This window comes from Trifolium pratense, linkage group LG3 (genome assembly GCF_020283565.1).
Source record: "Trifolium pratense cultivar HEN17-A07 linkage group LG3, ARS_RC_1.1, whole genome shotgun sequence".
NCBI classification, from domain to species: Eukaryota; Viridiplantae; Streptophyta; class Magnoliopsida; order Fabales; family Fabaceae; genus Trifolium; species Trifolium pratense.
In genome coordinates, this window is record NC_060061.1 from 42,890,206 (window position 1) to 42,904,915 (window position 14,710).

The window sequence follows — 14,710 nt, forward strand, 5'->3', positions numbered from 1 at the left end:
TGTGATGCGGGTGGTAGACCGCTAGCATACGTCAAGTGTCTTTGGTTCATATAGCTTGCTACACCAATTTCACTATGTGTTAAGTCTATCATTCTAGCACTGGTTCATATAGCTTGCTACACCAGTTTGATGCGTCACACTCAAAAGTAACTCAGCCAATGTTTTAAAACAATTTTAATTTGTCATTCTTTAATTTAAACTTTTGAAATATGTGGGGGATTGTTGGATATTTTGGATATTTCAAAAGTAAAATATTTTGCATTTTATTGTGATTCAATTAATTAATTTTTATTTGAGGAACTCTATTTTAAATGATTAAAAATTAATGGGGCAATGCAACTTATTTTCACATGTTTTTCTTTTATTGCTATTTTAACTCAAACTAATTGTACCTATTTACTTGCTATTGGACGGTTACACAATCCTAATTATTAGCATTTGTGGTTTTGCAACGAAAAATCTTTTTAGTTAATTGCTTATAAGAAAAAAAAAACAACATCAGAATGAGAGGGTGGTTTTTCATGTGTGATATATTCAATATTATATTGATCGTGAAAACAAAAGGTTTTGATAAAAATATTGTATATTATTATAAGTTTCAATCTTTAGCCTTTTTCATTATGTGAAGTGTCTGAGTTACCAACCTTGTTGATATTCTCGTGTCTTGATAGCCTCGGCATGTTTATCGTCGAGAAGAACCGGTTGTATTCTGGGGGAGTTGCGCAATATCTTGCGGATAATTCCTTAGTTCAGTGATTACACGCCTCCGGTTATTAGTTTTCCAGCCATCCGCGACAACACCGCTATAGCGGTAGCAGCCGCTATTGACAACGGAGGTTTTCAACTACTTAAGAATATATCTCATGAAAATAAAATTTTGCACATCTTCTTAGAATCAATCAAATTGAAAGATGCAAACCTTTCTATTACACAATTTTTTCTAGCCTCTAGAATATGTATGTGTTTTCAATTATTACACTTGTTGTCACAACATAAAGATAATGATAGACAAATTCACATGAAAAGCCTCTCAATTCTCAAGAACTCAATAATGAGTTTTTTTTTTCAATGATCACACCTCACACATACAAATTGAAGTTGTCCAAGAGAAAAGTAAAATTTTCACATCCTTAAAAAAACAAAGGACCTATGAAGAACACTCTTAAACAAATGTTGGCTCCTATATTTTATATATAAATATGAGTATATGTATATGTGCAACAACATTACTTGCAATGCAAGCTACTGAGCATGGAGCGAGTCACTGATAGCGCCGGCTTTATTCCCCAACTCAGAGAGGTTTGAGCCAACAGATCCACCGCGGTGGAGACCAGCGGAAGCCCTATGGAGTCGGCACCTAAAGGAGCCGACATGTGTGGTGGGTGAACAGAGACAATTCGACCTTCCGCCCGAAGCTTTCCTTGCTTCTGCCTTATTAGATGTTGGTGACACAAGCATGTGAGAGTGTTTCTTTAAAGCATGCATCATATCTATTTCTGGGATGTTTAGATTCATCTTTGGTGGTTTTTTCTCCACATTTTGGTCCATGTTTGTCCTTGTCCTTTGAAAGCTTTTCCTGCTAACAAAGTAATAACAAAATAAGACCCTGTCTATATATGAAATAAAAATTTCTTGCCAATTTGATTAGAAAATTGACAAAATACAACCGATAGATATAGGTGTTTCTATGCAAGGTTTTAAATGATGATCACTGTGGCATCACAATCTTTGACATTGTGAAGAATTGCAATTATATGCGGCTGATTTGGTCTCAATTACGGCTGCAAAGACATAAAAAATCTTGATATCACAACTCAAATTGTGGTTGTCAAACAAGAAATCACACATGTATCTATGAGTGAAGCATAAGAATTTATATACAATAACAAAACACCCTCAAATTGATTCTTAGAAGAATTGCATGTATATAAAACATTACCTAGGTTTGTGAGAAGGCATGCAGAAGTTGTTATGTTTTTTTGGCTGAAAATGGAGATAGAGAGATGGAAGGTTTAGATATTGTCACTTGCCCACAAAGAAAGAAATAATGAAAATTCAGTTGGAAAAAACTACTAAGCGCTTAGTTCAGCTAAAATCTTGGGGGTGTAACAAACTTTGTTTTGCTATTTCAAGTATGTGGTTTTTACCAAATCAACAATTTGTGACCACAAGTTTTCAAACACCAAATAAGGATGAAAGAAAGAGCAGGTCCATTATTGGAGTGCCACTCAATCATTTTTGTTGCCATTTTACTTATAACCTATTCTAAGGTCTCTCAACATTGTTAGTAAAGTATATACCATTATGAAGGGACATTAATTTGATTATGAGTGTTAATATATTTAATGTAGAAACATCTTTTCTTTATTCTTGTGCATTAAAAAGAGTCATGGGCATGCAGCAACGTTAAAACTCTTAGAGAGAGTTTTCCGCCCATTTAGGTCCCACGAAGCTCGAGGAATTAGTTTTTGCAGTTACACGCAGAGGATATCTGATTTACGCAAAAAAGAAAAGGGTCTTGCATAAGGACAAAGGTCGAAATAGTCATAGTTATTAATGATCATTCAATATGAAGTAGCCAAAACTATTACAAAACATGTCATAGGAAAACCAAGACATTGAGCTCCCCTTAGGACGGATCGTTTGGGAGAACCCGAGTTTGATTCCTGGTGGAAACAATTTTTTGTCAGACTTTTCTAACCTCGTGACCAAACTTTGGATTACTAAGGCCCTCTTCCCCTGAAAACCAGAGGTTAATGCCAAAAAAATGTCATAGGAAGGAGAGAAGAATAACATCATTCAAATTCCATGTAGTTATAAATTATACTAGCACAACCTATTGCAACCAATGCATTCTATTGAGGCATTGAAAGTTGGCAAAAATGAAAAATCATGATTTTCAAAAATAAACACAAATAATGCAACTTATAGTATATAAATTATGGACTTTTCCTATGTCCAAGAATGTCCAACATTTTTCCCATCAAATTACATGAAATTCCAACCATATCTTTTCTCTTTTCATCTGCCAAATCATTGCCACCATCTGAATCAACAAAACTTGTACAAAGATCTTCCTTTTTAACATTTTTCTTATTCAACACAATAACATTCCCCTCATCATCATTAATATCAACAACAATTGAATCACCTTCTTTTATTTCTTTCCTTAACATCTTTTCAGCCAATGTATCTTCCAAAAATCTTGCAATAGTCCTTCTCAATGGTCTTGCACCATAGCTAGGGTTATATCCATGTTGAATCACATAATCCCTAAACCTACTAGTCAAAGAAAGATTTATATCTTTAACCTTCAACTTTTGACACACTTCTCTTAACATTATATTAGCAATTTGTTTAACTTCTAATCTTGTTAGTTGTTTAAAAACAATTATCTCATCAAGTCTATTCAAAAACTCAGGTCTAAAATGATTCTTCAATTCCTCCATAACTAAAATTTTCTTATGATCAAATGAACTATCTTTATCATCAATTCCTTCAATGATGTTGTTACCAAGATTGCTAGTCATTATGATGAGTGTACTTTTAAAGTCAACTGTTTGACCTTTTCCATCTGTGAGTCTTCCATCATCAAGAATTTGAAGCATTAAATTGAAAACATCTGAATGTGCTTTTTCAATCTCGTCGAATAAAACAACTGCATGAGAATTTTTCCTAACAGCTTCTGTTAATTGACCGCCATCGTCGAAACCGAGATAGCCAGGAGGTGCTCCAATTAATCTAGCTGCATTATAACTATCCATGTACTCACTCATATCTAATCTTATCAATGAGTCTTTTGAGCCATAATAGTTTGTCGCAAGTGCATTGGCTAATTCGGTTTTTCCTACGCCCGAAGGACCGGTGAACATGAAGCTTGCAATAGGCCTTCTACTGTTTCTTAGACCGACTCTAGCACGACGAATAGCTCGGCAGATTGTACTGATTCCTTCGTCTTGACCGATGACTTGCTTGTGAAGAATGTTTTCTAAGTTGAGGAGGTTTTCGCCTTCTTCCTTTGATACATCACTGACTGGTACTCCAATCCAAGATGAAATAACATGTTGAATATCACACTTTTTCACACTAGGGATTGAAGCATTCCCTTTCTTTTTGTTCTGTTTCAAAAAGATTCAACATATATATCAAGTTCTATAAAAAATACTCTCTCGGGTTTTGAATATAAGCAAAAAACAACTTTCTAAGTTATTTGAATAAATCTTAGCCATAAAACAGTTCAGATACATGCTTTATTCAATGAACCTAGAAAATTGTGTTTTTTCCGGAGTAAGTATTCAGTTGAGAATTAAAACACATATTAGTTACCATGTTACCTTTGAATGAAAAAGTTGAACATGCGATCCAGCTTCATCGATCAAGTCGATTGCCTTATCAGGTAAGAAACGATCGCTGAAATTTACATGCGTAAAAAACATAAGTGAAAAACTAGTGATTCATTTTTGTAATAATAATATTATAGTAACAAATTTTTACCTTAAATATTGTTGAGACAAATTTACAGCTGCAACAAGAGCTTCATCTGTGTATTGAAGTTTATAATGCGTCTCATATGTTCCGCGAAGGCCTTTAAGAATTTCTATGGTTTCTTCAACAGATGGTTCAACCACTTTAACTGGCTGAAATATTCTTTTTAAGGTTATATCACTCTCCATGTACAATCTGTGTTCATTCACTGTTGTAGCAAATATGCACTATACACAAAGATTTTGCATTATTTACTATAAAAAAACCATAAAAAAAGAGAAATTTAAATCATCAAAATGACAATTCTTACTTGAATTACACCTCTTTCAAGGGCATGTTTCAAAATGTATGAGAAACTGCGAGCACCGGATGTTGCTGCATCGAATAAGTGATGAACTTCTTTCACAAAAAGTATCACATCACCAGTTTGTTCAATTTCCTTAATTAAACACTTGATTCTTTCTTCAGAAGATCCTTGATTTGATATTACATATAAAAAATCAGCCACATCTAATGTAATCACCTGTGAAACAAAATAAGTGATGATGCATAATCTTTCATCTCATGCCAATCAATAATACTAGTATAATCAGTAAATAAGTACTTACGCTATAAACGCTTAAATAAGCTGTTTATCCAAACAGAACCTTAATACTATTAGCACTTACCTTTTTCCCCTTGAGTTTTTCAGGAACATATCCACTCAAAATTCTTTGAGCAAGACCTTGTATGATTGAAGTTTTACCTACTCCTGGCTCTCCTACAAGGCACGGATTGTTTTTCATCCGTCTACAAATTATCTGAATCACGCGCTCTACTTGCTCTTCCCTTCCCACAAAAGGATGAAGTTTACCCTACAAAAAAGAACTTAATGAAATTAAGCTGAAAACAACTTATTAACATGTCATAAACTATTTCCATACGTTCTTGATGAACGGTTCATCCAACCATTCTGACAAGTGCTTAACCCAGTAGTCAGTATAGTAGATAAACTCAAATAAGTCATTGCTTGGTATGACCAAAAAGTACGAGAATGTGGAAAAATAAAACGCACGCATTTTCGATTTGTTTCATAAATTTGATTGAAAAAAACTCATTCACTCAGACAAGAAAATCCTAAATATCTAAGTTCAATGCCAATACCATACCTCTTGTGCCAATTTTGTCAGATTAGTTCCAAAAGTCTCAAGGGAAGACTTTTGTTTAATCACATTTTCATCTTTTTTCGCGCCTAAGTTATTGTTTTGAGACACAACAGGAACTTTCATCTGATTATTCTTAGAACCTTCAGCAGTAACAACATCATCATGAACATTTCCTTCAACCTGGCTTCCCATTTTATTCTTAGAACTTTGAGGAACATTTTCTTCAATTTGTCTAATTACCTGTTTCACATTTCAATGAAAGTTCAGTTCGTGTATATTTGGTATCAGAGTGGGTATGCCAGAATCACAGTGATCCACCGTGGTTTTGCAGAAGCTACACCGTGATCCAAAACACTGTAGCTTCTGCAATATCACAGTAGGTCACCGTGATTCTGACATACCCACTGTGATACCAAAATAAGCATCTAGATGCTCTCTATATTTGACAGCAAAGTTCAAAATAAAAATGCATTATAATGAGATATGACTTACCTGTTCTCTAATTTTGTTTACATTAGTACCTTGACTTTCAAGCAATTGAGTTACCACACCATTAGTCCCTTGAAGTAACCCCAAAAGTAGGTGCATTGTGTCAACATAATCATGACCTGAGGCATAAATAACAAACTATGTGAGGCAATAATTGAACACTATGCCATGTCATCTGAGTCACTGTCCACATATGTGTTGACTTGGTCAAAATCTTTGGGGGTCGACCTTTTGCAAAAGGGGCTAAAGTTAGGGGGAGCAAAATACTATTATGAAAGTTAGTGGCCAAAAGTTGCAAATTTATGAAAGTTAGTCCTTAAAATCGAATCGATCCTTGAACAAAATTTTAAAACGATCCATGAATTTGATTTTTTTCATGTATATTAGTTTCTCGCTACTAACATAACATGCTAACAATTGGTTGATGTAAGCCTACTAAAAAACGATAATATATTAGGACTAAACAAATCTATAATTTCATAGACTAAACTTTACTTGAAATTTTTTGGTTGGAATATATATTTTTTTATTGTAAGAATGAAATTACCTAGAGACTTTGCATGTTTGAGTGAGAAATCAAGAACATTCTTAGCATCATAAGTAAACCTTAAATCTTCACAAGACAAACCAACACATCCACCACCTATACCAATCAACTTCATTACATGCTCTCTACTAACATTAACATCAATTCCACAAGAATTAAGAATTTTTGCAGCCAAACCATTTGAATCACCAAGGATTCCAAGTAATATATGTTCTGTACTAATGTATTTATGTCCCCCAAATCTAGCTTCTGCTTTTGCAGCCAACACTGCTTGCTTAGCATAATCTGTTAAATTTTCCAACATTTTTGGTACACTACACACCTCTCAATTAAATTATGTTGACAATTGATTTTTCTAAATGACCAATTGTATTTATATTTTTGTTTTTTGTTTTTTTATTTCTTTCACAAGCGATTAAAGCAATGAGAAATGGAACTTGCATGGGAGTTACCTTCCTTAGTTAACTTAACATATTTTTGTCACCTTGTTTAATTACATGGAAAAGATCAATTGAGATGGTTAAACTCATTGATAAATTAAAAAAGAAAAAGGAAACTATGTGGAAAATGATTAAGGCTATTAGATACCATGGTGCTTTATGTTTATGCAATGTATTTGTACGATTTTCAACTTCTCATCATAACTTGTACGATAATGAACAACTAGTCTATTTTGTTTGCGGCAAAAACATAGGTTATGTTCTTGTTTTAATATTATTATTATTACATTAAAATGAGAGGGTAGGAACATGAAAAATGTTAGTTTTTTTACCCAAGAAAAAACAATTGGGTTAAAAATGATTATTTTTTTATACTAACGGTTTCAAGGAAATTACCCTATTGAATATGACTCATAATTAAATATCAGGTAAAATATATTTTCAATCCTTACTTTTATAGTAAATTTTGGTTTTAATCCCTAATGAGCAAAATTTTGACATATTAATGCAAAACTTTGACATGTTAATGTCAATATTTGAGCAAAATTTGTTTTGTTTTATTTGAGAGGATTTTATTTTAGAGAAATTGGAAGGAATGAATGAGAGAATAGTGGAAAGTATTTTGGATCTTTCGGTAAAAAATATTGGTAAAATGTTTAATATTCCAGGAAAATGGAAATGCACCTGCACTGCACCCCCTCACATACACACAGCACCGTCCCTGACAAAATCGCGATAACTTATACAAGACTCAAAACTAAAATGGGCAATAACTAGAAAACACAATTTTGTGGATTTGAGATAGAAATTAACATCAGAAGCGGCCGCCGGCATGAGTTATTATGCATAAGGAATAAATTTATGCATGATGCATAAATAAATTTCGACCATCAAATTGAATCTAACAAATCTCCAAACGCATTGATCATTTCTCACCCTCAAATCAACAACAACAACCCCTGAACGTCATCGGATTGTTTCGTAGTTAGTTTTAAACTAAAATCATGTCAAAATCATTTTTGCTGTGAAATGGTTTCACATTAGATGTACTTAATCATGCCAAAACCATTTTTACTGTGAAATTTGTAATCCAAAACTATTTTGCTGTAGAATGATTTTTTGTGTTATTTATATATGGTGCATAAGGAATTTGCTTATGCACCATAACTGCTCCCGCAGCAGCTACTGCAGTAGAATACACTATTTTAATCCAAACTATCCGAACACAAGTTAATAAGAATCACGTTTACATTAACGTTTACATTAACATAAGCAAACATAAAGCAATTTAAATTTTACTCACTTTTAACCAAATTTGATTATGAAATTAGATTTGTACCAAAAAAAAATTATGAAATTAGATTTGATATCTAAAATTGAAAATGATAATTTAGTCCAAAGTAGGAGCAAATATAAATATTTACTTCAATATTATTCACAGTACATTGATGATTATACCTCACAGGAAAATAAAAAAAGTGTGCATCAAATCACTGGAAAAGGGAAATTTTTGAGCAGGCAACAAAGCTAGATTCAAAAGTAATTGGGATTCACCCTTGAGAACTATAAGCACTTAAATTTTAATTTAAAAATTTTGGTTACTGGTGACATCTTTTGTACAAACTCACTCATGTAACCAAAGTGGAAAAAAAAATAAAACTTTGGGAGTATATTGCATATATATTATGCATGTGTAAGATTTAATTTAATTATATGGTGTTGGTTTTTGTGTTGACTTGTCTTATTGGTGCTACCTTTGTAATCCTTGTTTGCAAAGAGGGCAGCATGATATAATTTTGAGCCATTGATCCACACATTTTAGATGAAACATATGGGAACATGGCAATTGCCTAACTTCTTCTTTGTCTTTGTACTTGGCCAAGCATATGCAACATTCCTGTCACCATTATCAACAACACGAAATTTATCAATCAACACATAATTATATACATATTAATTTTTGTAAAAAAAAATAAAAAATCACTTAATCATGAGAATCTCGAAATCTCAATCATTCATTTGTCTCTACCAGTAAAAGTCATATAAAAGTGATTGAATGGTTAGAATTTTCAGTGGTCTATGTGTTGTATAAAGTCCACGGGAGAGAATCTCATCTCCATAATTACACATGCGGTGGTGTAGCCAGGACTCTGGATCGAGGTTCAAAAGATAGGTGAATTCATATTGGTTTTGGTCTTTTGGAATAATGGTGCAAAAAATTATTTTAGGGGGTTCAAAATGAAAAATATATAAGATATATCAACATTTTTCTTATGTTCAAACTTTGGCTCCGCCACTGTACATATGGTATTTGAAATTTAAAGAACTTTTTAAATTTCACATGATAGCTTATTCAAAATTTATCCTTATACAAAATTTCGACTTATATAAAATCATGCAAAATTTATTCTTATGTTCTCTCTCGTTATATATAGATTTATGTAAAATCAACGTTGATCCTTCATCGTCAAGCTAGCTATCAGATGATATGTATGTATTTACGTAAATAATATCTATGTAACTTACCGGCTCTTCATGGATCAATCTTTCACTGCATTGAGAATCATTGTCAAGATCCAAGTTGTTGGAATTAGCCACTTTAAATCTCCAAGATAGAAGTTGTGAGATTTGATCATCAGATGCACCTTTAGAAGAGGAGCCAATGTTCATGTTGTAACCAAGAAGTGTACTAATGAGTGGCACACAACAACAAAGCAACAAAAAGAGAAGAAAAGGGAAAGAGTAACAAATTGCATTCCAAACAAGAAGGATTATGCAAAGGACTTGAAGTTTTGGAGCTTGTTGTAATGTTCCAAAACGTGAGTCAAATGACCAAACATTTCCCATCACAAACCATATTGCAAAGAAAAGCTCTAGTGAACTTCTGCATTTGCTCATCAAATGTGTGCTCCTATATACACTGCATAGTACAAAAGCAATTAAATTGAATTATTCTCTTAATTCATCATTGTCAACATAAACAATTTTGAGTAGATAATACCACTTTGGTTTATTTCACAACTTTCTTTGAATTGTTATTTTAGTTTCCTTTATAACTCATATCAAAATTGACTCGACCTGTTGAAATTACTCATTTGAATCAAACATATTTTTAGACAATATATTTTATTCGAAAGTATACTTTTAGACGGTACAAAATTCGTATTTTAGGGTGTGGAAAGTTCCTCCATATATTATTGAACCGGTTAATTTGAGGTTGAGTCAATTTAATAACATAAGATGACTTCTCTTTCCCCCATGACTCTTTTTTTCCCCCAAATTTCCATTTTTGTCCATTCTTTTTGCCTTGAATAAAAACTTCGGAATGTGTTTTTCGAATTTGAACTAGTTAAACTTCGGAATTCAAGGACAAAAATGGAATTTTTTTTATTTGGGGGGGGGGGGGGGGGGGGGGGGGGGGGAGAAGAGAAAAATTCATAACATGAATATAATTGGGCCAAGTCAATGAATTGTTTGGTCTTTGTATGACCCAATTTTGTTTTCTTGTAAGTTTCCTTTACTTTTTCTCCCCTGAAAATCATGAAACTATGATAACTTTATATTTAAGGATCATGTTTTTTGTCTTCTACTTATCATTTACTTTTCTTTTTCTTATCATTCTAAATATGAAAAACACCCAATTTATAAAATAAATTATATTTCTTTGGAATGGAAATCTTCTCTTTTTCAGTTGATGTAATTATTTTGAATTTAAAGATTTTTTTATAGGAAAACTTTAAATTCAAAATTTTATAAATGGATATTTTTTTTTAAAAAAAATATCAATTTGGTAAGTCATCTCCATCTTATTTTCTATCCTTATGCACCTTTCTCATGTGCCTAATCTGAGGGCCCTAAGGCCCACTTCAGCTATAGGAAGGGATTGGGGGCAAAATAAAATAGCAATTGTATCTTTATCTTTAGCAATCACTTATCTTTGATAATTAAAATAATCAATTCAGTTTCAAGAAGATAATTAGATTCTAACAAAAGATTCTTTAATGCATAACAAAAGATTCTATCTTGAAAGTTCTATTTAGCCTAAAAATTAATGGTATCAACAATTTCCATTATTTTTTTAGGCTCTAAAACATTACATCAATGAGCATACTCTTTGAAGTCAAAGATTAACCAAACATTTTTTTCAATCCAAATTTTATTTTTGTAGGACTAACTGCATAGACTAAATAAACTCATTTTCTTATAACAATTTATAGATATAAATTAAAATTGATCAAAATTTATGTATAAACGAAACTTAACAAGACGAAAATATTATAAAGACTAAAAATATATTTAACTCGCGAAATGAAGAAAAGTTACTAAATTACCTGTTTTCTTGATTGGTTGTTTGTTGTTCAATATCAGAAAGGCCAAGAGCATGATCATCACCTTGAATGACATTAATTTGATGATAGCGACCATAAAGTAACAACAAATTAAGAAGACATCCAATGTCATAACCAACTATCCACACCCTCATAGGCCAAACAGGTTTCTCATTCTTTGAAATTGCTAAAGTAAATGTTGTGCTTATTATTTGAACCAACAAAGCAATCAATTCCAACATCATCCAAGTACTAGAATTAAAAGGGTTAGAACCAAGATTAGATCTTGGTCCATTTTGGTAATGAAATACTCTTCTTAAAAAAGTGAACCATCTTGATCTTGATATTCTCATAGCTATTCTTGTCAAAAATGAAGGTTGAACAACTTGAGATGATGATGATGATGATGATAAGGTAGTTGTTGGTGGTTGAGACATGTTTTGTACCATGCTGTTTTCCCCTATTGCATAATTTGAAGAAAATGAAACCATGTTGCTTCAAAGTTCAAAAATTTAAAATAAAGTTTATAACTTTATCAAAATTTGAAGTGACCCTTTTGCTTCTATGTATTCATATCATCAAAATTAGTCCAAAAATATTGAAAAAGTATTTGCTCATAGCCTCATACCAAGTCTTCTTTGCTTCCTAAAACAAAACATAGAATTAAGAATTAGTATAAAAGAACAACATAATTTGAAGAAGTCCTAAGAAATAATTCCAAAAAAAAAAAAAACACACACACAAGATTTTTTTGTTTTTTTTTGTTTTTCATCACAGTATTCGGTCCAGACCGTCTAATCTACTTCGGGAGTCAATTTTGACATCACTAATTACAGTTGTAGAGATTGAATCATGATCTTCCCTACCAAATATAGCGTCAATCACCACTGAACCAATTAACAATCGGTCACAATAAATTTAATTTCAATATGCTTAAATTAAAAATACCTTATAATATAAGGCACATGAGAAAGAAATAACTCAATTTGAAGCAACCCAATTGGAAGATATGCCACAAACTCAAGAACTTGGCAATAAAAAATCAACCTTGTGTCACAAAGAAATGATTGAATTTTGTTTAATAAGAAGAGATATATGTATATAGAAGTATATGAAGAGAAGGTGAAGATTGGTATGAAGGGTATGTCAGAGAAGGTGAAGTTAGATTCTCAAGAGGGTGACCAAGAATTGACACATGAACTTAACTTTGCTTTGATTATAAGAGACTCACACTCACAAGGTTTGTTTTGTTTGGAGGGAAGTTAACCGTTTGCCAACTTCATCTATTCTAGATATATTTTCTATTAAGTAAGAGTTGTTGTTCAAAAAGCTATTTTCAGAGTTCAAACTTCAATTTCACAACTTTGGTTTTTCTTTCACAAAATTAGTACCAACGCAAAGATCTATATTTATATTTTTTTTGAGAAAATAAAGTAGAGTTTATTGTTTTTGTCTCTTTGTATTAATTAAAGTGGATAAGACTTAAACTATTTAAGGTCTAACGTTTGTGTATATCTACAAAAGTGCACACTTTTTTTGTTTGAAAAAATAAAAATTAGATGTTTAAGATTAAGAAGAATCACAAACCTCAGTGCATATTAACAATAATATTGAGAATGTTTACCAAATTTACTTATCTTATAGACCAACTCTGAATTATCGAAACCTCTTCTTTTCGTTCTAATATAAGTATCCTCTTCTTTTCACTTTATCTCTAATAATATAAGATTAATATTATTTCTTTTCTATTTATAAGAAAATATAAACTCAAAATATGTGAATGTGTGTTCAGTACAGACACAGAAAATTGTTTTGGTGTGTCAACCACAATCGACATAGAATTGTACTATACTTTATTTAAGAATAAAAAAAGTGATTAATTTGAATTGTGGCGGGTACAGTTGATTTAGAGATTTGTGGTGTGGTAAGAGTTGCCGACCTAATCCAACCAGCAGCAAAAATGTGTGTCATGTCATGCTTGTGGGTCATCATCATCTGCGTGTTACAATTTTGCAGCATATATATAAATTAGATTAGTCACACTAATTACACTTTGTGGGGTTGCTTTGTTTTAACCTTTTCTGATTAGTATATTTCTTAAGTGAAGCAAAGACCGACATAAGATCAGGTTGGTGTTGTTAGTTTAGTTGCACAATTCTTTTGACTCATGCTATGCCACCATGATTGAGACAGTTTCATCTTGTGTTTACTTTGCTAAATGGGTTATTATAGGTGTCAAGCAAATTAGTTTCTTAGGGACATTTAGTTAAAAAAAACAAACAAAAAACCTTTGTATAAAAAAAAGTATTTAGGATTCTCAGTCTTTTCTCTAACCAGCTCGGCTACCTGAACCAATTTTTTTAAAAAAAACTTTTGTATAAAAATGTAAGGTAGATGCAACATTCTTTGTAGATTCGAAAAAGATAACGATGAGTAATTGTTTCCATAATAGCTCCAGTGAATTTATTGCTGGATTCACACAGTGATAACAACTGGTTCAACAAAGAAGGGTGAAACATGAACATTATTGCAAGCCATGAATGAAACTAAAGTATAGAGGTTTTAAACGAGTCCAATTTGAAAGTGACTCTTGTAACGACCCAATTTTTAATTTATTCGTTTTAGTGTGTTTAAAATATTTTATTGATGTGACATTTTAAATAAGTTAGTAACTTGAGTTATTTATCGAATACTTTAGTTATTAAGCGAGTATTGTGAGTTAACGCGTTATTGGGCCAAGCTAATGGGCTCACTACAAGAAAACATGCATTTACTGAGGGCCAAAGGCCCTCAGTAATGCACAAATTTCGTCTAAAATGCATGCATTACTGACGGCCTTGGGCCCTCAGTAATTAGCTCGCCAGTAATGGTTACTGACGGCCCAGGACCGTCAATAACGTTACTGACGGCCTGGAGCCGTCAATAATACACACTGTCAATTCAAAAGGACACGCAATTGTGACGGCCTGGAGCCGTCAGTATTACATTTTCTTTTACACATTGTGACGGCCTGGAGCCGTCAGTAATGCTTGACGATTTAAAAAAAAAATTAATAATTTAATTATTTAAAAATCAGTTTGATTTTTAAATAATTAAATTATTAATTTTTTAAAAAAAAAATTAATATTAATTTTTTAAAATAAAAAATATACTGCATAATAACGATTTTTAAAAAAATTAATAATTTAATTATTTAAAAATCAGTATTTGATTTTTAAATAATTAAATTATTAATTTTTTTAAAAAAAATTAATATTAATTTTTTAAAATAAAAAA

General features: G+C 31.8%; 1 protein-coding gene and 1 pseudogene across 1 annotated transcript; both read right to left on the minus strand.

The window, feature by feature from the left end:
- Positions 1-2,939: 2,939 nt before the first annotated feature.
- Positions 2,940-6,970, minus strand: LOC123915157 (ATP-dependent Clp protease ATP-binding subunit ClpA homolog CD4B, chloroplastic-like). The gene is made up of 8 exons (XM_045966304.1): positions 6,667-6,970; positions 6,123-6,238; positions 5,634-5,870; positions 5,154-5,339; positions 4,796-5,008; positions 4,495-4,712; positions 4,335-4,410; positions 2,940-4,118 (listed from the first exon to the last, which is right to left on the minus strand). The coding sequence occupies exons 1-8, from the start codon at positions 6,968-6,970 to the stop codon at positions 2,940-2,942; spliced, it is 2,529 nt and encodes an 842-aa protein (XP_045822260.1).
- Positions 6,971-8,507: 1,537 nt separating this feature from the next.
- On the minus strand, positions 8,508-12,826 carry LOC123912883 (annotated as a pseudogene).
- Between the last annotated feature and the right edge of the window lie 1,884 nt (positions 12,827-14,710).

Excerpts from the sequence above, each read along its gene's own strand:
- LOC123915157 (XM_045966304.1), bottom strand. The coding sequence starts at position 6,970 with ATGTTGGAAAATTTAACAGATTATGCTAAGCAAGCAGTGTTGGCTGCA. Across the intron at positions 5,340-5,633 it reads TGACAAAATTGGCACAAGAG|GGTAAACTTCATCCTTTTGT; the intron begins GTATGGTATTGG and ends TCTTTTTTGTAG. Across the intron at positions 5,009-5,153 it reads AAAAACTCAAGGGGAAAAAG|GTGATTACATTAGATGTGGC; the intron begins GTAAGTGCTAAT and ends TTTGTTTCACAG.